The sequence below is a fragment of the Tasmannia lanceolata genome, unplaced genomic scaffold, assembly GCF_043159265.1.
Source record: "Tasmannia lanceolata isolate RefF3 unplaced genomic scaffold, GAP_Taslan_0.1 ptg000015l, whole genome shotgun sequence".
Classification (NCBI taxonomy): Eukaryota; Viridiplantae; Streptophyta; class Magnoliopsida; order Canellales; family Winteraceae; genus Tasmannia; species Tasmannia lanceolata.
In genome coordinates, this window is record NW_027518692.1 from 25,661,663 (window position 1) to 25,682,393 (window position 20,731).

Genomic DNA, 20,731 nt, shown 5'->3' on the forward strand with positions numbered 1-20,731 from the left:
TACTCACAATCTAAAACGAATAGGGCCTAAATAAAACAATCTTATTTGCAATTAAGGTCTAATTTTGGTGGCATCCAAAGACTCCTTAAGATCAAGGGTTCACAGCAATTCTGATGGGTCCACTCAAAGTGGGCCGGATCCGAGAGGATTGACCAAATAGTGGACCCGGCATATTTCTTCAATGTGCCTAACGACAACTTGGGTAGCAAGATCAGTTACCTAGTAATTTTCCTATAGGTAAATGATAAATTCGCACCCCCTGTAAGATGATTCGTACCTCTGTTACACGTCAAAAAACGTGAACTGGGGTGCAAATCGGTGCGAACCCCTCATTTTTCTTCTTTCTTCTAAAACCCTAACCCCTACAATACAATCCTTCTCAACACAGACTCATATATTTTTGGGATTTCATTGAAAGTTTTTCCAAGGGCATCAAACCCTCGTATCTTTTGCAGATTTTTCTGCGTAGAGCCAGATTACCTGTAAGATCTCGTTTCATATATATATATATATATATATATATATATATATATATATATGGATTCCTCTCTTCATGTTTTTCATCTCTACTCATTTTTGTGCTCATTGTTTCTTCAGGCTCTTTGGAGATCAGAAGTGAGATTTGCTTTTTAGTTTTCAATTTATGTTATTCGAATCATAAGCTTTTACTCTCTCTGTTTTTTTTTTTTAAATTTCGTTTGATTATTAGTTGTTAAAATTCTTCCCAAGTTCTAATGATAGTCTTTTTGTCCTTTAAAACTGTTCTGTTGATTTAGTTCTTGCTACTTTATTAGGGTTTTTTTTGTTTTGAATGGTGGTAGCAGTGATCTGATCTTGTTAAAACTGAAAATGGGTTGGTTGGTTTGCACAAATGTAGCTTAGTATGGTAGAGTTTAATGATAAAATAACTTATTTTGAGTGGAATGAGGGGCCTGTTTCGTGCCTAAATCTATCACTTTCTAAGAAATCACGAAAGTATTGTTATCAATTTCATTGTCTAGTTTTTTGTAGCTTAGTATGGAGTGTTTAATGATAAAAAAACTTATTTTTAGTGGAAAAGAGGGATCTTGGTAACGCCTAAATCTCTCTCTCTAAGAAATTAAGAAAGTATTGTTATGATTTGTTATTTATCTATTTCATTGTCTGGTTTTGTAGCTTAGTATGGAGTTTTTAATGATAAAAAAAACCTTATTTTGAGTGGAAAAGAAGAATCTTGGTAATGCCTAATTCTCTCTCTAAGAAATTAAGAAAGTATTGTTATGATTTGTTATTTATCTATTTCCATGCCTGGTTTTTTGTAGCTTAGTATGGAGTGTTAATGATTAAAAAACTTATTTTGAGTGGAAAAGAGGGATCTGTGTAACGCCTAAATCTTTCTCTATCTAAGAAATTAAGAAAGTTTTGGTATGATTTGTTCTTTATCCATTTCCATGTCTGTTTCTCTATAGCTTAGTATGAAGTGTTTAATGATAAAAAAATTATTTTGAGTAGAAAAGAGGGAACTGTGCAATGGCTAAATCCTTCTCTCTCTCTCTAAGAAATTAAGAAAGTATTATGATATGTTATTTATCTATTTCCATCTCTGTTTTTTTTTCAAACTAATCAATGATACATTTCAATATTTTTTTACTCATGAAATGCTATGTATCGTCATCGAGACATGTTGTTGATAAAGTTATAAACTACTAGTTACTACATTGATATTTGATTTATCTATTTCCATGTTTGGGTTTTTTTCAAACTAATCAATGATACACTTCAATATTTTTTTCCTCATGAAATTCTATGTATCGTGGTCGAGATATGTTGTTGATAAAGTTCTGAACTACTGGTTACTGCATTGATATTTAATTTGTATCTTTCCAGGTCTTAAGCGAATATGGATTACAGCAGACTCCCTAAGGGTGGTGGTGCATCTTCTGGTTTGGTAAGAGTGGCTTTGCTCGGTGGGCTGGGTTTGTATGGAGCTTTTAACAGTCTTTACAATGTTGAGGGAGGGCATCGGGCAATTGTGTTCAACCGTGTAGTCGGTATCAAAGACAGGGTAAATGTTCTACCCCTGTTTGCTGATTTTTTCTTTATTTATATTGGCAGTTTATTTATTTATTTTTTTGAATGATATTCATATTGGCAGTTCTTTCGTACTTCATTGATATTTGATTTATCAGAAGCTTGTGCAGATGATACATATTGTAGAGACCATCTCTTCGCAGGATATAAATTCAACCAAACCCTTATCAGCTTTTATTCTATGTTCTCATCTGTTTTTTGTTTTCTTTTGTTTCTCATGTATTTCGATTTTTTATAAATTATGTTCACTATATAATTACTTTCCGATTGAAAGCCTTTTCATTTCCCGTGTTACTTTTTACTTATGATCTGGCCGACACTTTGAATTTATGGCCGACACGACACTCATAGTTGTCAAACTCTTACGAGTCGTACGAGCCAACTCTCGATTCGAGTCGAGTTGCCGGGATTTTGAGTCGAGTCGCCCATGCGAGTCGCCTCTGTCGAAAACTCTTACGAGTCATTTGGTGACTCTTACGAGTCGCTCCGAGTCGAGTAAAAAAACTGTGACTCTTACGAGTCGAATCGAGTCGTTGGGCCTGGGCTTTCTTGCTTTGATGGTTGAAAACTTGGAAGTAGGAACTTAAAACTTAATTATTTTTGTTCATGCAAGTTACAAGCATGTAGTTATTTACTAGTAAAATGGTGGGCCCCACGCCATCAAAACATGAGATGTAAAATGGTGGGCTCCAATCAAATGCATAGGTTTGGGTAGGGACGGTGGACACCACCTTGTCACATTAGGGGTAAAATGGTGGGCCCCACTTTCTGCATTGGTTTGGGTAGAGACAGTGAGCCCTACCAATCCTAGGCATGGCCAGTAAATATTGGGCCCCACTCCATCATAGCATGAGGTGTAAAATAATTAGTCCAAACCATTCAAAAAAAAGTTGGTCCCACGGTGTATGCATGGGTTTGGTTAGAGTTGGTGGGCTCATCGGATCAAGGGTAAAATAGTGGAGCCTACCCATGCTATTCTTGGGTATAGAATATGGCCCCCCCCACCCCATCGAAAGATCAAAACATGATGCAGGGGAAAATACTTTACAGGAAAAACTTTTTCTGGAAAAGGTGAATGACATTTGGAAAGTTACGTGCTTAGTATATATTGTGGATTATGTCTAGATATATTATGGATAGATGAATATTTTTGGCTTAGTGCTTTATCTATGTGCAATTGAGTTATATTTTTTTTACATGCTTCATCTTTTGAGATATAATGATATTTTTTTCAACTACATTTCTATTGTTTTCAAAAACTCTTACGAGTCACGAGTCGAGTCGAGTCATGAGTCATAAAATTAAGAAATCGAGTCACGAGTCGAGTCATGGGTTGACAACTATGACGACACTCCTTTAGACACTTTTAAGTGTACTGTTATAAGTGTTAGTAACTTAATATGCATGTATGTGTACTTTTAAGTGTTAGTAACTTAATATACTCTTTTAAGTGACACTATTTCTAGATTTTTAGGGTTTGCCATGTTAGATACCTCATATCCGTGTCGAAACTCGGCGCACAAATCTGTGCCTACAAACCATGATTATATGTACTTTCTATTTTAGGCGTGTCCCCGTTTCTAAATTTTGGGAGTTCGCCGTGTCTGACACTCCGTGTCCGTGTCGACATGCGACACTCGTATCCGTGTCCACAAATCATAGCTTTTTACTTGATTTATGATATAGAATTTTGTAAGTTGATTCTCTTTCCTTTTCGTTTTGGTGAATGCCTATTTTCCTTCTTTGTTTCTGAACATAGAAGTTCCTATTTGAAAATATCAATTTATTGTTCTGGAAGTTAGGATAATCTTATGCAAAGGTGCATTTTTTAGGAGTGTGGATGAGGAAACTGAGATTTCTGTCTGTTGCTTGCAGTCCTATGTTTTGTACATGGTCATGCTTGATTGCTGACTGCTGCTTTCCCATTTTTAAATGTGAATTTCAATTGTTTATCTTGCACAAATAAAAAATGCTTTTATTGCATAGTTTGCTCTATAAATGAGGCTACTCAATTCATTATTAATATACAAGTATTAAGGCTCATTCGTGATTGATGATTTCTATTTTTAATTAATAAATTAGCAATGTAATGCAATGCAAGAGTATTAATACTTCGTAAAAAATTGGATCCAAAATGCATAAAAACTCAGGCACCAACAATCTTATTTGCAATGGAAAATATTTACAACTTTCCCTTCTTGAAAAATGAATTGGTAAATGGATTGTGCTTTGTAAAATTTACATCTTACGTTGCAAACATCAGGACATGAATAAACTGTCTTGAGCACCAGCTTTATTTTTTCCCTCTCCATGATTGTTTAAAGGTGGGTGTACTTAGATTTCTAACAGGGACTTGGCTATGGAATCTCACCCGGCCATGTTTGAGTTTTACCTGTAGTTAATGGTTGTAAGTCAACATGCCTCAAGGTTTCAAATAAAAGAAACAAGAAAAGAAATAGCTGGCTTTACCAAGTATATACTGTCAACTCTTGACAGATTCCTTTCGAGGTGTGAGTCAACTCGTTGAGGTTGGGATAAATCACCATCTATTGGTAGGTATGGCATTGTCTTTTAAGTCCATCATAGATGAATTACACACTATTATGGTTGCATCAAATATTGATGAGCTTGTGGCTTCTTGCTATTGTTTGGCCCTTCAATGCATGGAATCATTTATAATTGCATTAGAGGCTCCCCATGGCATTTGACCTGATTAGATGGGATGAAAATGTTAGTCGGAGTGTTCAACAACTGTTTCCTTGAGATCTGGTTGATATGATCGAATCCAAGAAAAATTCTAAGTAAACTAGTTGAACAATTTGCCTATATCGTGCAGGAGGAGATGAGTCTTCATCTACTGAAGGAGCTCAAACTTGACTCCAAAAAAGAACTAGGATAGAATGTTAGTAGTTGGCCGAGTCGATCAGAGAGAGCCCTGGATGCTCTGGGTTGTATTTCCTAAAAGGAAAGTGGTTCGGAAAAGCCCCCGCTTTGCCACCTAATGGCCACTGGAGAGGCATAAATCAATTTGAAGTGCACACAGTTTTTTTATAGAATGCTGACGCAGATGAATTTACGTATTTCTCATAATTTATGCTAGACAGGACATGTAAAAATTGTTGGTGCGAATGTGGGTCAAAACGCAGTCAAAGAAAATCCTAGTCAACTCGGCACGATGCAGTTGAGTACTCGGTTGACATGGTCATAACTCGGGAGAGTCAAACGAGTTTGTATTGACTATGTAGGGCAAAATGCGGGACGCAACGGCAAAACATGGAACACGGCCAAGGGAAAAAGGAGTTGACTCAGGGGAGTCCACGATGACATGGGAGAGTTTTAAAACTATGGCTAATAGGGCCAATGCTCCGTATCAGAGCGTAGGTCGTGCTTAGTCCTGAGGGGCCTGACAGTAGAGTTTTTATAGAATACAATGGGTTGGCACTCCAACATGGTGGCGGATATTACACCACCGGCTCGAATTAGTGAGCAACTAAGACTAGTACCTCCTGGACACACCATGCCAAATGACATGGAAGTGCTGAAGAAGAAAAGACCAAAGTCATCTAGCAAACCTACAATGAATGAAATGTGGTCAACGGTTTATCCTGCCTCAAGACATAAGTGCCCTGTTTGGTTGCTCAACAGACTAGCCATCCTGTGTCTCTTTCGAAGAAATTTCAACAAAAAACCATCCAACTAACATCATTATTGTGTCTGTATATTGCCTTTTCCACTGTGCACTGAGGCTCCTTCGCAGTTAAGAACAAATCTAGGGACTTCAATTTGATAGCTTCCTCACCTCACGAGACGTCGTCCCAAAATTTGATTATGTTTCCTTTACATGCTATGAACTGAGTCCCTCTCAGGAATAAAGCCAAATCCTTCAAAATATTCCTTCAAATAGTAATTCTTGTGGGCCTGTAAAGGCCAATTAGATTCCATCCCCCAAAGCTTTCGTATTTTTCACCTATTGCCGACTTCTAGAGGTGGTACTTGTCCTCTCCGAACCTCCATAACCATTTAACCAACAGATCTCTAACGAGAGTAAGTTCTTCTTCTAAGTAGATGCGTGCTTCTCAATCTTTTTTACTGGGGGTACAAGGTTTACCCCAACAAATGGGTAGACCCACGTATAATTTCGGCAAGTTCCTGATATTGCAATCGAGAATGAAAGCAAACCTTTCCTGCTCCTCCTCACTAATGTTAACTTAGATTTGTTGAAATTAGTGTGCTGTCTACCGATCACCTCATAGCAACTTATGATAGCCTTTAAGTTCGGAACTTTAGAATCAACAACACTACTAAACACCAAAATATCATAAGCATACTTACGATGGGTTATGTCCTCCCCACTCAAACTAATTTTGAAGCCTTCTAGTTCTAGCAGATCATGGAGCTTCGCCTTGTCTAGTGAACACCAAAGTATCATCAGCATACTTAAGATGGGTTATGTCCTCCCCACTCAGATTAATTTTGAAGCCTCCTATCAGACAGTGGAGCTTTGCCGTGTCTAGCATTCTACTTAGAGATTCAACCAGCAAGGTGAAGAGAAACAAATGTAATGAGTCTCCTTTGTGTCTAGCATTCTACTTAGAGATTCAACCAGCAAGGTGAAGAGAAACAAAGATAATGAGACTCCTTTGGGTACACCACAGAAGGATTTGGAAAATCCTTTGCGAAGACCATAGAAGGATTTGAAAAATTCAAACGGGATCAATTTATTAGAATGGAGAACCAAGCTGAAGAAATGCAATTGTATATCTAATTCAGCCATTGATTTCCAAATCCCATCCTTCTCATGTCATGATGTAGTCCAGACATCCCAATCTACCGTGTAGCGCACTTTTTCCATATCAATTTTGTCGCAGCACGCCTTTACTTTTCTTCGTTGAACATGATAAATCAATTCTTTAAGTTTCAAAACTCTCTCTAAGATTTGCCTCCCTTGGATGAATGCACTTCAGGTGACCCAAAACCTTTGCAATCTGATCGGCTAGAACCTTAGCAATTAGCTTGTACGCACATCCCACATCACGCATATGGTCCCTTCTTTGGAGTAATGGTTATAAATGCCTCCTCCATACCCCTACCCAAATAAAGATTTTGGTGGAAGTCCTCAAACAACTCTACGAGCTCTCCTTTCACCCTATCCTAGCATCTCTGGAAGAAAGTGAGGCGGGAGCCGTTAGGGACAGGGTCTCAACCGCGTTTCATAAAGAATAGGCTCCTAATCTTATCCTCACTGAAGTTAGCTTCAAGCATATTAGAGCTACTCTGGTCTAGCTTGTTAAACTCAATCCCCTCAAGAGTAGGAAGCGGAACGCTTTTTCAAGTGTGTAACGTTCGCTAGAAGTCGACGATCTCCTCCACTTTTTCCGATTGCTTCTCATTTCTAACTCCATTAATGTCCAAAGCCTAGGCTATGTTGCCCTTGCGCCTCTCACTAGCAATGTCGTGGAAATAAACGGTATTCATATCACCCTCTTCGATCCACCTCGTTCTAGATCTGTGTCCAATACAACTCTTCCTGAAAAACCGTTGTAATCTGCCAAGATCTTCTCTTTCAGAGCCTTCTCCTCCTCTGTTAGTAAGCCCTGTTCGCCTTTGTCTTGAAGCTCTTTACTTTACTTGAGTACATCCGAATCTCCTCTCTTAGCAAGCTCCGTTCGCCTTTGTCTTGAATCTCTTTACTTTGCTTGAGTAGATCCGCATTCTACATAACAGAATAGCACTTCTCTTCGTCAATCCACTTTATGCGCTAGTCTTTAATGTACCCTAGCTCTTGTCAAATGTTCACATCCATCGAGCCACAAATATGACTTTCTTTCCACAATGACCCCTCCAACCCCCCACAACACGCACGCGCACACTCCAAACCACCACCACCACCCAAACAGATTATCTGTTATGAAATCCATTTCAGCTCGGAAACTCCAATGATGCCACACACGCGCGCGCACACACACACACACACACACGCCACGCCACGCCACGCCACGCCACGCCACGCCACGCCACACACACACACACACACACACACACACACACACACACACCACAACGACCAAAAAGACCCACCACGACCGAAACACACATGCAGAGGATGCTGCCACTTATCTGTTATGAAATCCATTTCAGTTCAGAAGCTCCAATGATCTGAGACCAAATCGGGGCCATATACTCCCGGAAAAATCCAATAAGAGCCGTCTGAAACTTTCCTAAGCAGGCCTAGGCCCGAGGAAGTCAATCCATTCGTCTTCTTGTATTAACTGAGATTCATCCCACCCAGCCAGAATTCCACATGCGGATCCCACATACTTTAGAATTGAGTAGGAACATCATGTCTTACACCTCAATTCTCTAAGGTGTTATATGGAGAAATTAGGCATCTTAGTTTCCTGAAGGGAAAAAACACGAGGTTTGTTAAGTCGAATACCCTCTTCAACATGGGCTAATTTTTCGGAAGAGCCCAAACCTCTCACATTCCAGCAGAGAATCCTCATGGGTTAATGACTACAACTCTTCCCCCCATCCTTCGATTTCCTCCAGGTCTAGCTTTTGCAGCCTCTGCCCTTTTATTAGCAGATCCAGCCTCACATGTAATATTTTCTTCAAAAAATTATCCCAACCCGTGAGGGTAATGTTGAAAATATAGTTTAAAATGAAATATAAATGGCTATAAAGCCAGAATTGTAAAACAAAGTATAAGTGACTAAGAAGCCAGAATTATAAAACGATAACTCCCTAAATCTTTAACCTTAATCAACTGATCCTACATAGTTTTTAGCCCTAATCTAGAGTCGCCCTACCTAAACTCTGTTCACTTCCCATGATGCTTTATCCATCGATTCGTGAGTGTTCCCTGCTTCTTGCCATCTTTTTTTGGAGCCTTTGTTTCTTGCTTCTGCTTTTTGGTGGGGAATGAGAGAGAGCCCTTTGGCAAAGGGTCAAGGGCATTGTGTTTTGTTTGTTCATTTGGCGTCTTGTTTGAATCAAAGGTTAGGTTTAAATTGGGCGGGGCAGAGGCCTTTATCCGTTGTTTGTTCATCTGGTGTCTTGTTTGGACCATTGGTTAGGTGTGTATCCATTGTCCCGTGCCTTTTCGGACCTTTATCCTTATTGAACCTGTTGAAGTATAAATGATTAAATAACACCAACTCCAACAGTTTAAGCTTTTGGAGTAATTGGTTGTTTCACATGGTATCAGAGCTACATTCTGGGTTTAAAACTCACAACTCCTTGATTAAAAGTCCACGTGTAAGGTCAACCCGAAAAAAATGAGGGGGCCACACACGAGGGGGAGTGTTCTGATTAAATAACACCAACTCCAACGGCTTAAGCTTTTGGAGTAATTGGTTGTTTCACATAACTGAGTAGGGGTGAGAGTAAAAGAAAGGTATACTCATCATCTTCTTGCCGAATTCTGCATTTTCAGGTTGGATTTAACCGGCTCATTTCCCATAGGATATTAGAACAATGTGATCTCACGTGTTCTAAAAAGCTCGTCACAACCTTGGAGTTTACCTGCTTTTGTCCCAGAAGTCATGTTTTTGTCTAGAGAAATATGTGCATGTTTTAAATGTACTCAAGATCTGTAAATTACTTCATGGGTGACCGTGTGAAAAAGGTGGTAGAGTGGGTGAGCCTTATTACTGATAATAGTACCTAGGAGCTGCGGCTGGTTTTTTTTATCATGATGTATTTTAGTGTTTAGCAGGGGACACCTTGTCCCATCTTTACGTTCTTTTGTATGCGCTTTTGATTATTAATAAATTACCGATATTACTCAATAAAAAAAGATGTGTAAGTCATAAATTATTTGCATTTTTTCCTTTATATATTTATTTGTATTGTTCCATATATTTTCAACTTGATTTTGGTTTAAGCTGTTGCCTGCCATGAGGCTAGGTGTTTGCATGGAACCAAAAAATGGGAGAGAATTGTGTGTTTCTACTTTCTCTTTTTGTTCCATCCCTTGTCATGTATTATGTGTTTCTACTTTTTTTTTTGTCAATTTATTCTTTGAAAATATCTAAGTGGCATTTTTGCAGGTCTACCCTGAAGGAACACATTTTATGATCCCTTGGTTTGAGAGGCCTACTATTTATGATGTCCGTGCACGCCCACATCTTGTGGAGAGTACTTCTGGCAGTCGCGATCTTCAAATGGTAAATTTTTTCTTGTTTCAGTTTGTTTATGTTTGCATTTTCAAAAAAGAAAGTTTGTTTATGTCTGAGAAAATATTGAATGCATACGCACATATGTTTTAAAAATCACTTGAAAATATCTGCTCTTCCAGGAACAAGTACATGTTTAGGTTCTATTTCAAGAAATCGTTACTGGCAAACTATCAAACTGTGTTTAGGATTTGTAGTTCTTATTTTTATTAATAAATTTTGTGATTCTTGGTAGGCATTATTGTATTTGTAATAGGCTTTCCGCTTGTCCATGTGACTGGGGCATCTTGTATGTAAATATACCATTTCATTAACTCATTGCTGAATATACGTCTACCTTGGTTTTATTGTGAAGATGAGTATACCTTCATGAGAGTACCTATTTGATGTTATTCAACCGTTGGATCTTTTTATTATCGTTGATAACTTGTTTATTTCTCATGTTATTTGATTACATTAGTTATGCTGGACATTATTTTGGACCTAGTTGTGGGGGATGTCCACATCATCTAGGGCCCACCCTTGCACACACCACTTTTGCATTTCCCCTTTTGTTTAGCTAGTTTTTCCTATTATACCCTTATGCTATTAATTCTTCTTCTTTGTGAGTAGGGGTATGACAGTCCTTTCACTTTGAATCTTGCTAGCAAACATCTTGGTATTAAGGCTCCCAAGGATTCCATGACTCCCAGGGATACTCTCCTAGCCACTCCACATGTGCAAGGCAAAGTGAGGCGAAGTGACATTGATAATATTCCTCCTACCTCAACCAAAAGAGGCCAAATGTCTATTCGCTCGAGCCCCACTCTTTCTCCTAAAAGTACCACCATGAGGCATGGACTTCTTAAACATGAACCAAAAGATAATACATTCAAATACTTTACATGTGGTGAACAAGATCATAGGTCATCAGATTGTCCTCCTCCCAGTACATTCAAACCTCAAACTAATATAGCAATACCCGTAGGTGGTGAGGAAACTGTGAGGACAGTTTGTATGATCCAGTCTAGTGTAACACAGTCCATGAAAACTCAAACTGCAAGCACTGTCATGAATTTCCCTATTATTAGGCCTGCTAGGAGGTGCGAGTTCATCGTTATTATTGTTGAGAGGTTCTTAGATGTGTCTCGTTTCATGTCGCTTGGTTTTCTGACGTGTTCTCTAGAGAACTTTATGGAGCAAAATGGGGACAAAACTTCATGTTTGTAGTTCTTACCATCCCCATACAGATGGGCCAACAAAAATGGTTAATTGCAGCCTAGGAAATTTACTGAAGTACTTAGCTAGTGAGATACACCATCAATGGAACTTGATTCTACCTCAAGTAGAATTCGCATATCATAGTTCCTTTGATAGTACCATTGGTAGATCTCCCATACCCTCTGAGGCCATCCTTGGATTTTCCATTTCCCGCCTGCTTGACTGTACCACCATGCCTTACACCGAGCTTAGTAGTGCTGAAGCTGAGGATCTTGTTCACAACATAAAAGAGGTACTACAAGAGGTGTTGGAGCGGTTGCGTGCGAGCAATGAGAAGTACAGGGTAGTTGCAGATCAGCACCAGAGAGGCCAGATATTCAGCATGGGGATTCGGTCATCGACACTCTTTCGACATGATTTTTTTGCGATTGGAGCCCCTCATTTTGCATCGCTTGGAGGGTTCCAGAGCCATTCCTCATCATCTCGACATCTTGTGGAGATCACATCATGTACATTTGGATAGTGGATACCCGTCGAGGATTTCGTTGGAGATACTTGATCTGTTGGCAAGGACGATAGGGTTTGTGGTTGGATGTCGGGCAGATACGAGGACTTTGCTATGACGTGTCACTGCATGCATCAGCTCTTTACTTGACGGAGTCGAGTTCTTCCCGCAGGGAGAATTGATTTGATCCGACCGTTGGATCTTTTCTCTCGTTCGATCTTTCTCTCTTATTCTCTATTCACTCCCTATCATTTCTTAATCTCTTTCTATCATATCCTCTCTTTTACATCCCTCTTTCTCACATTAATTGAGAGCTAGCTCCTATCCGGAGTTTAAAGATTTGCTAGGTGTCTCTCTCCTTCTGCATCTTTACTAAAAAAAGTATTTGCATGACTTTTATTCTGTTCCTGTGATTTTTTGTCCTAAAATTTCGGACGTGATTTCGGAAAACACGAAATTTTGGTCGAAATAAGGTATTGTTTCGGGGTTGTGTGATTTCGGTTTCGGTCTTCTCCGAAACCCGAAATTTCGGACCGAAATTTAAAACCTTGATTGTGGTTCAAATGAAGCGGAAGCACGGGCTTTACTATGGGATTGAAGTTCAAATCATGGAAGGGGCCAACTAATTATTAAAGGTGGTTCGTCAAATGCAATATCATGGGCCACCAACAAGCCTGTGTGTCCATGGGCGTTAGCAGGTATCCTTTCAGATATTAGAGATCTAGTGGCAGCCATCTCCCCAAAATTCCAGAATAAGCGTTGTTCCGCTAATGAAGTGGCCGATAAGCTTGCAAAGAAAGGCATGGATAGAAAAGCAATGGTCATATTCCAGGTGGATCGGTCAGTAGAGAGGAGTAATGAAGATGTTACTGGAGGGTAAGACCTGTGTGTCAGCTCTCCTTTTGGGCAATGGATCGATCTCCAGAGTCCAGATCTCCTATGGATTGGGCGGATCTTTTTTTCAAGGATATTGTAATGACAGAATCAGCAATGGGAGGGGGTTAAGCATGGGATGGAGCGAAGATGTATTCTAGGGATGGTAGAACTGATGTTACAACGGCGGGACGTTTCGTCCCCTTAATGTAATCTTGTCTTTAGAGTTCTAATAAAATTGTTATCTTTCATATGTGTGTGTGTGTGTGTGTGTGTGTGTGTGTGTGTGTGTGTTCTTGTGCGCACGCGTGTGTGCGGAAATGATATATAGTTATATGCACCCGTTCTTGTCTTTTCTTAAAAATGATTGCATTTCCACCACTGATTTTTGGGGAAAGGACAAACAGAAGCAGGCGGAAATATCATTTCCCATCTACCTATATTTATTTATTTATAAAATCTGTTCCAGAGTGCCTTTTTTGTGATCCCAAGCCATACATGTGGATGATGGATAAGTCCCACCATGGATGACCTGCATTGCATGATCCTATGATTCGATCAATTATTCAATCTTGTTGACTGTGAGTCTTTTGACTATTTTCATTTTAACCATCTATTACACAGGCAATTGATTGGATGTCCATCATTCTCTAATCGTTGATATTTTTGGATCCTTGGATATTTCCATTTTATATCATCAATCAAGTATGCACATGGATATTTTCGTTCTGTATTCAATCTTGTTAACTGTGAGTCTTTGACTATTTTCATTTTAACCATCTATAACACAGGCAATTGATTGGATGTCCATCATTCTCTAATCGTTGATATTTTTGGATCCTTGGATATTTCCATTTTATATCATCAATCATGTATGCACATGGATATTTTTGTTCTGGTTGACACCTATGCCCATGTCTAAAATGGATTTTACTTCTCTGTAGCTTCTTGGCACTTGTTTCCCATAGTAACTGTTGCTCTACTTTAACACAGGTGAAGATCGGGCTACGAGTTCTCACCCGACCCTTGGCAGAGCAGTTACCTACAATCTATAGAACCCTCGGTGTGAATTATAATGAGAGAGTCCTGCCTTCAATCATTCATGAGACCCTGAAAGCTGTGGTAGCACAATACAATGCCAGCCAACTGATCACTCAAAGAGAGGTATATATTATATCAGTGACCTTCTGATACACTATTAGCCTCTATGTAATGGTGTTTTTTTTCCCCCAGGGGGGGAATGGTTGGCTTCTATGTAATGTTATCAACCATAGTTGCAATAAAAAGTTTACAGTTTTTTGACATATGAATAATGTGATTGTTTTTGTAGAGTGTAAGTAGGGAAATTAGAAAAATATTGGGGGAGAGATTAGCGAACTTCAACCTTGCACTGGATGATGTATCCATCACAAGCCTAACTTTTGGGAGGGAGTTTACTGCTGCAATTGAAGCGAAACAAGTAGCTGCACAAGAAGCTGAACGGGCCAAGTTCGTGGTTGAAAAAGCAGAGCAAGACAAGAGGAGTGCTATTATCAGAGCTCAGGTCAGCAAATTCACTCCTCAATACTCATATTCACATTGTTAGTTGCTTAGTTCACTCATTTATGCATGGGAAAGAATGTTGCGTAAGCTTCTTGTGATCTTGAGCGTAGTCACAAATATGTTTGATTTTTTAAAAAATATTGCAGTCACAAATATCTTCAATATTTTTTATAATATTGCGATGTTTTGATCAAACGAAGAAATCTCGAAATTTCCCAAGATTTTGAAAAATCATTGAGATTCATCTCTTATTTTTACTGTGAAAATATAATAACAATAAATTCATGATAGTATTTGGTATACTAGCTCCATTGTGACCTGGTGGTCACGGGTTCGAGTCACGGAAACAGCCTTTGCAAAGTAGGGGTAAGGCTGCGTAAATCTAGCCCTCCCCAGACCCCGCAATGGTGGGAGCCTCATGCACTGGGCCGCCCTATATGCTGTACTAATTTTGTTTTTTAATTTGATATTTTTATATATTTTAAAACTTTTATTTGTACAGTTTTCCCTATAGTTATGTTGGGTTGCACAAACGCTCGGCATTCATTGGAATTTGAGATGCTAATGAATGCCGATTCCTTGTTTGGTTGCTGGAATTGCAATGAAATTCTACTTGACCCCCAACATGTTTGAGACATCATTATTGAGTTTTTTTTCCCATGTGGCTCCCATATGGCACTGATGTTCGCTAGAAGAATAGTGGAAAGGTTCTCTCTCTCTCTCTCTCTCTCTCTCTCTCTCTATATATATATATATATATATATATATATATATATATATATTGGTAATGACACCCCTATTGTTTCCACTATTGGTATTGACACCCCTATTGTTTCCACTACTCTCCGAGAGGATTGCAGCGCAACCAAACACTAATTACCACTATTCCATTATTGTCCGAGTGGTAATTCTAGACATCTTCTATGCTTGTCTTCTCCCTTTTGCCTTCTTATTCCACTACTCTCCGAGCCACCCCTGCACAACCAAACATAGCCTTGCTGAAAATAACAAAAGAATTTAAAATATCCCGAGATTTCTCGAGAAATTCCCAAGACGAATATTTGTGGCTGATCTTGGGTTTGTCATTTAGAATGAAAGGAAGCATCCCAATGTTTTGATTTCCGTGCATTAGCCATGCATTTGACTCTCCGTCCTTCATTAACAGGGTGAGGCGAAGAGTGCACAGCTTATCGGTGAATCCATTGCGGACAATCCGGCATTTATGACTCTTAGGAGAATTGAAGCTGCAAGGGATGTAGCACATACCATTTCAAATTCGAACAACCGAGTGTTCTTGAATTCTGAGCAGCTCTTGCTCAATCTCAGGGCTGTGGAGGTGGATCAAAAATCCAACCCAGCAAGGAAATGAAACAGGGAAGCTTTTGTTTCACCCCCTTTGCACTAGCATTTGGTTGGAATTGCAATTACATTTTTAATTACTTTTGGACAGAGAAAATAACTAAAGGGGTTTTCACTTAAGAAGTATAGGTTTTGTTGGCACTGGAAGAAGTTTTCCTTGCTTGGACTTTTTCTGCATTTCTTTCAGACTAAGATACAGTCGTTGTTTGGTTATATTTGTCATTTAATATAAACTTTATTTAGTTATATATGTGTCATTTATTTTACTCTTTTCTTTTTGAATTTCATGGGTCTGCACTCCTTGTGAAGGGGCTGCATTTATCATCACCCTGCAGTAATAGAAAGAAAGAAGTTTAAGAGTTTGCAGGTTTGCAAGGCGAAGAATAGCAAGCCAGGTGTATGGGTCCGACCTGGACTCGGTGAGGTTGAGCTTCTGCTAAAAAAATGAATTGAATATCCAGCTTCAAATCTGACTAGCTTTTGCTAGAAATGAATCGGGTCCAACCATAGTTAGCAAAAACGACACTAAAAAAAAAGCATTTTAATGGGTTGCCAGGAATACGTATTAAACACGTTTAAAATGCCTTGTTTTAAACGTGTTAAACATGCCTGTTTTGGCCAACTTTCTGACTTTACCCCGATTATATTTTGTAAAGTACAAAATTTTAAAGGGAAAAATACACTTAGACCCCCTTGTGGTTTCTGACACATTTAACTTAACCCCAAAGTTTTAAAAGTTACAAGTAGACTTCCTGTGGTTTCATTGGTTTTTTTTAACTGGACGGAGCTGACGGCGTGGGAGAAAATGCCAAAGTGCCCTCGTCTTCCTCAACTGAAAATTAGGGCTTTCATACTTGAAAACTAAAAGTTGGTGTTTAATTCAAACCTTTGTTTATTTATCAACATAAACCCTCCATTTAGGAGTTTTATTTGTCTTCATTCACATCATTATAATGATTCGCACAAAAGCCCTAATGTTTTAAGACTTTATTTTTTTGTTTTTATCTAAGTTTTTTTTTCTTGAAATGTGGGTTTGATGTAGCCATGAGGTGGGGTTCGATTGTCTGTAGTGGAGGTGACGGCAGTGGCCGAATGTGGTGGCCGGAGGGGGCGGCAATGGGAAATGGCGTAACCTTTGTAAATGCTCCAACCCAAACAAAGTTGAATGCTCTTGAAAGGCCCAAGCCTTTGCTCAACAATTCATCTTATATGGATGTAGAAATCTTTCTCACTTTCCCATCTTGGACTATCTTTTCAAAAAGGTAAGAGTTCACTTCAAAGCATTTGAATTCTTTGGTTGGAAAAGTACAGTAAAGAGAATCAATTTGAAAACTTCAAATTTGGGGAAGTTTAAAAAACAAAAGGAATTTTTGTATTAAAGTAAAATGTAACTTTTTTATTTTATTATTAAAATACCGACAAATCCTTCTCCCATTTCATCCCTCTGCGCTTCTTCTTAACATTCCTTGTGTCTCAAGCCAAATGCTCAATTTTCCCATTCCTCTACATGATATCATTTTGGGTTTCTCTCTTTTAGGTCCATCTCTTTTTTTGGTCAAGAAAACATGGCAAAGAGTCTCTCAGAAGTCTTTTTTTTTTGGTAAGATAATGTTATTAAATAAAAAAAAACATATGCTTCTCGTGCCCTTCATTAATGTTTATGTAAAAAAAGAGAGTAGAAATGAAGTGAAGTTGAAGTTTCAAGATATATAAAACTTGGATTGGAAAGAAAAGCATAGGAAATAGATGAAATGTTGGTCAAAATTATGAGAAATGAATTGAATTGAATGTATTTCATTGGGCTTTGTTTCTTTCTACTTAAAATGGATGTAATTGGCGTCAAATTTGTTTTAGGCCGAGATGGTGATTAAAAAAGACCGAGATGGTCAGAGATTACAGAAAAGAAAATAAATAAATACAACCATTCGTTAAAGAAGACCGAGATGGTAATTAAAAAAGACCGAGATGCTCCAACTTCATATTCTAAACATAAATCTTGTTACAGGATTCGTTGTATATAAAATTGCCTTTCTGTAGACACCCTAAGGATCCATAGACATGTATCCAAATTACAATGGCATGAAAGATTTAATAAAATTGTAAATGATTCCTAACAAAACAAAAGAAAGTGTTACTGAATCAAGAGTTTTAGGCACGTGGGCCGTGGTTTTGGAAATGCAGGGAAAATTTTTCTATGGAAATTAAATGAATTTTTCGGCATTTGGTTAACTAATTGACCATGGAATATTTCTTCATCAGGCTCTGTTTCCTCCCACCTAAAATCATTTCCATAGGATAATCCCAACCCTCTGATCTATAGAGGAATTGCATATTATGGTACCTTCTATAGATCGGAGGGTTGCAATCATCCCATGGAAATGATTTTTGGGCCGCAATCTATTTACGTTGTGGCCCATCAAATGGACGGTTTGGATGATCTATGGTGTGGCCTGTAAAGTACTTTTAAATTGTAGCCTATCAAATGGACGGTTTGGATCATCCTATGGTGTAGCCCATACATTACTTTTTGAAAAATAATGGACTGTACGAGCGCACACCATATAAAATCTCATCACTCATCAGAGAGATGTTGCCTTTATTTGGGGGAGGGAGATTTTCAAAGAATTTAATGTTGCCTTGCAGTGATGGTTCGATGGAGAGATTTTAGGGATTTCTAAGGGTAATATACAAATATAATGAGGGACAATGCCCAATGGATTATGGGTAAAAGAAAACATAAAAAGCTATTTTAGGGACAAAACTGTACTAATGGAAATTATGAAAATTTTGGGGGAATCTTGTAGATATGTTTTGATCCAAGGTGTTTCTAGTAGTTTTCCAAAAAAAAAAAAACTTTAAAAAATACAAGAAAAAAATGGCATTAATGCGGGGCGAACTCCATCCCCTTCCCCGCACCAGATCAATTAACACCACAAGGCCCATCAGGTGCTATAAGAGACTCTTTGTATTGCGTGCATCTTCTGCCTTTGCTGTTGTTTCAACAACTGTGCACTTGAAATCCTTCTTTATTTAATTTAATTAGTCATCTAAGAAAAACAAGAGGCCCATCCTCCGTTTTGATAAATATGGATTATTACATTCCGGTCCAATTACAAGGTAAATTTGGGCCCAATAACTATGGGCTCTATTGGTTTGCACAAAACTGCAGTAATTTTAGAAGGAAATGGAGGGAGCGGGTGCAAAGCTCTATTGGCCCAATAACTGATTCTTCGTCTCTTTTTTCGCTGCTACTATGTCTTTTATTAGCCTCAAGTCTCAACTGATATTTTTATTGTTTTTCAGTCATTGATAGTTCTTTGATTATGAGTTTATAATTATCATTTCTATTCTACATGCTTTTAAAACTTTGGATTTCCTTCTATAACTTTTGAGTTGTTACTAACAGGTGCACCCGTGCATTGCACGGGTTGTCCCACTAGTTTAATGTATAGTAGGAGCATTTGCTAACCAAGATATGGCCGATATATCAGTATTTACAAACCTTAGCAGACTCAGGACTAAGTTGAACCACCAATTCAACCGGTGAAGTGAGCTATCGGACTCTCCATTTTTAATTTTCAACCAATATACATTTTTGTTAATTTATGTATATTCGAGGGTGGTTCTTTAAAATGGATGTGTCTTGGTGTGGTTTTGGCTGCGCGGCTCTTCGGCCCAGCCATCCTTCGGGGTGCATGCATGTGTGTGTGGATGCGGGCGTGCCAGCCTCTCACCGAGGCAAGGGGGTGGAATACAGATGTGTGTGTGTGTGTGTGTGTGGGGGGGGGGGGGTGGATTGGTCAGAATAACGGAGATCTTTCTGTCTCCTGGGATTGGATCTCGTGTGACTAAGAAGAAGAGGAGAACAACACTTCTTCCTTGGGTTCCTTCTGCCTCCTCACAGATGGAGAAGGACTTTCAACGTGCGGGGAACACGGCGCTAAACTCCACCAAACTGGGGGGAACAGAGGAGAGAAGCACACAGGCAAGACAAGGGAAGGGATGCGAGGTCTTAAAGGGGAAAGGCCCACACGCGCGGTGCGTGGAAGGCCCTCGGGTCGACAAACCATCCGACTTAGACCGAGCGACAAAGCAGAAAACAAAAACTTAAACCCAGTGCCAATGTGTAGACACCCCATTTTTACCGGACCCTTTTCCCCAAAATCGAACACATTTATGAAGTTGAGTTGAAGTGCCGAAATTAAATAAATCTTGAAGAGTTCTCATTGGTGGATAATTTTCGAAATCTCTTGAAGCCTGAATGGTCCCCAAGCGCCTATTGAGACCCTTGTTTAGTTGCCCCAATATCCTTGACCATTGTTGTGAAGCCTAAATGACTTTGATACCTCGCGCTTAAATGTGCAATTCAGGTCATTTCAAGTTAAAATTTTTGTGAAGAAATGAGCTTAATTGGCCCGAACCCGATCCGATTTTATGTTGAGGGCATAGCTTGAATCCCAGGAAATTTAACCCGAGTTGCCCCCCAAATCTTATTTTTATCCCAAAACCAATGCAAAAGAGAGGTGAATTATCCAGCCATGGTGTGCCATTATTAACATCGTATACAATGAAACAGGGCCCAAATGCTGATCCATGTTATTTCCTAAGCCACTCCCTATGTTGAAAAAAATAGTTACAAATATACTATGTACGGGCTGTTCATGGAATAAGGAGGGGTGTAAATTTAGCATCTTGCTTGTTTTCCAAGGAAACAAATTAGGGCTTTCAAAGAGGGGAGTCTCATCCTGGCAGCCGATGAGACTTGGTGTGGTTTTGGCTGCGCGGCTCTTTGGCCCAGCCATCCTTCGGTCGGGGTGCATGTGTGTGGCTGTGTGGATGCGGGTGTGCCAGCCTCTCACCGAGGCAAGGAAGTGGAATACAGATCGGGGGGGAGAGATTTGGGATTGGTCAGAATATCGGAGACCTTTCCGTCTCCTGGGATTGGATCTCGTGTGACTAAGAAGAAGAGGAGAACAACACTTTTTCCTTGGGTTCCTTCTGCCTC

General features: G+C 39.1%; 1 protein-coding gene across 1 annotated transcript; it reads left to right on the top strand.

Moving 5' to 3' along the window:
- The first annotated feature begins 279 nt into the window (after positions 1 to 279).
- Positions 280 to 15,972, top strand: LOC143846363 (prohibitin-1, mitochondrial-like). The gene is made up of 6 exons (XM_077354793.1): positions 280 to 482; positions 1,867 to 2,044; positions 10,122 to 10,238; positions 13,819 to 13,989; positions 14,156 to 14,368; positions 15,533 to 15,972. Exons 2-6 carry the CDS (start codon positions 1,880 to 1,882, stop codon positions 15,734 to 15,736), a joined length of 870 nt encoding a protein of 289 aa, XP_077210908.1. The 5' UTR covers positions 280 to 482; positions 1,867 to 1,879; the 3' UTR covers positions 15,737 to 15,972.
- Positions 15,973 to 20,731: the final 4,759 nt, after the last annotated feature.

What these genes read in the sequence shown, in the direction of transcription:
- LOC143846363 (XM_077354793.1), top strand. Translation starts at nt 1,880, where the DNA reads ATGGATTACAGCAGACTCCCTAAGGGTGGTGGTGCATCTTCTGGTTTG. An exon ending in GCAGTCGCGATCTTCAAATG is followed by an intron (nt 10,239 to 13,818) that starts GTAAATTTTTTC and finishes ACTTTAACACAG; the next exon opens with GTGAAGATCGGGCTACGAGT. An exon ending in AACTGATCACTCAAAGAGAG is followed by an intron (nt 13,990 to 14,155) that starts GTATATATTATA and finishes TTGTTTTTGTAG; the next exon opens with AGTGTAAGTAGGGAAATTAG.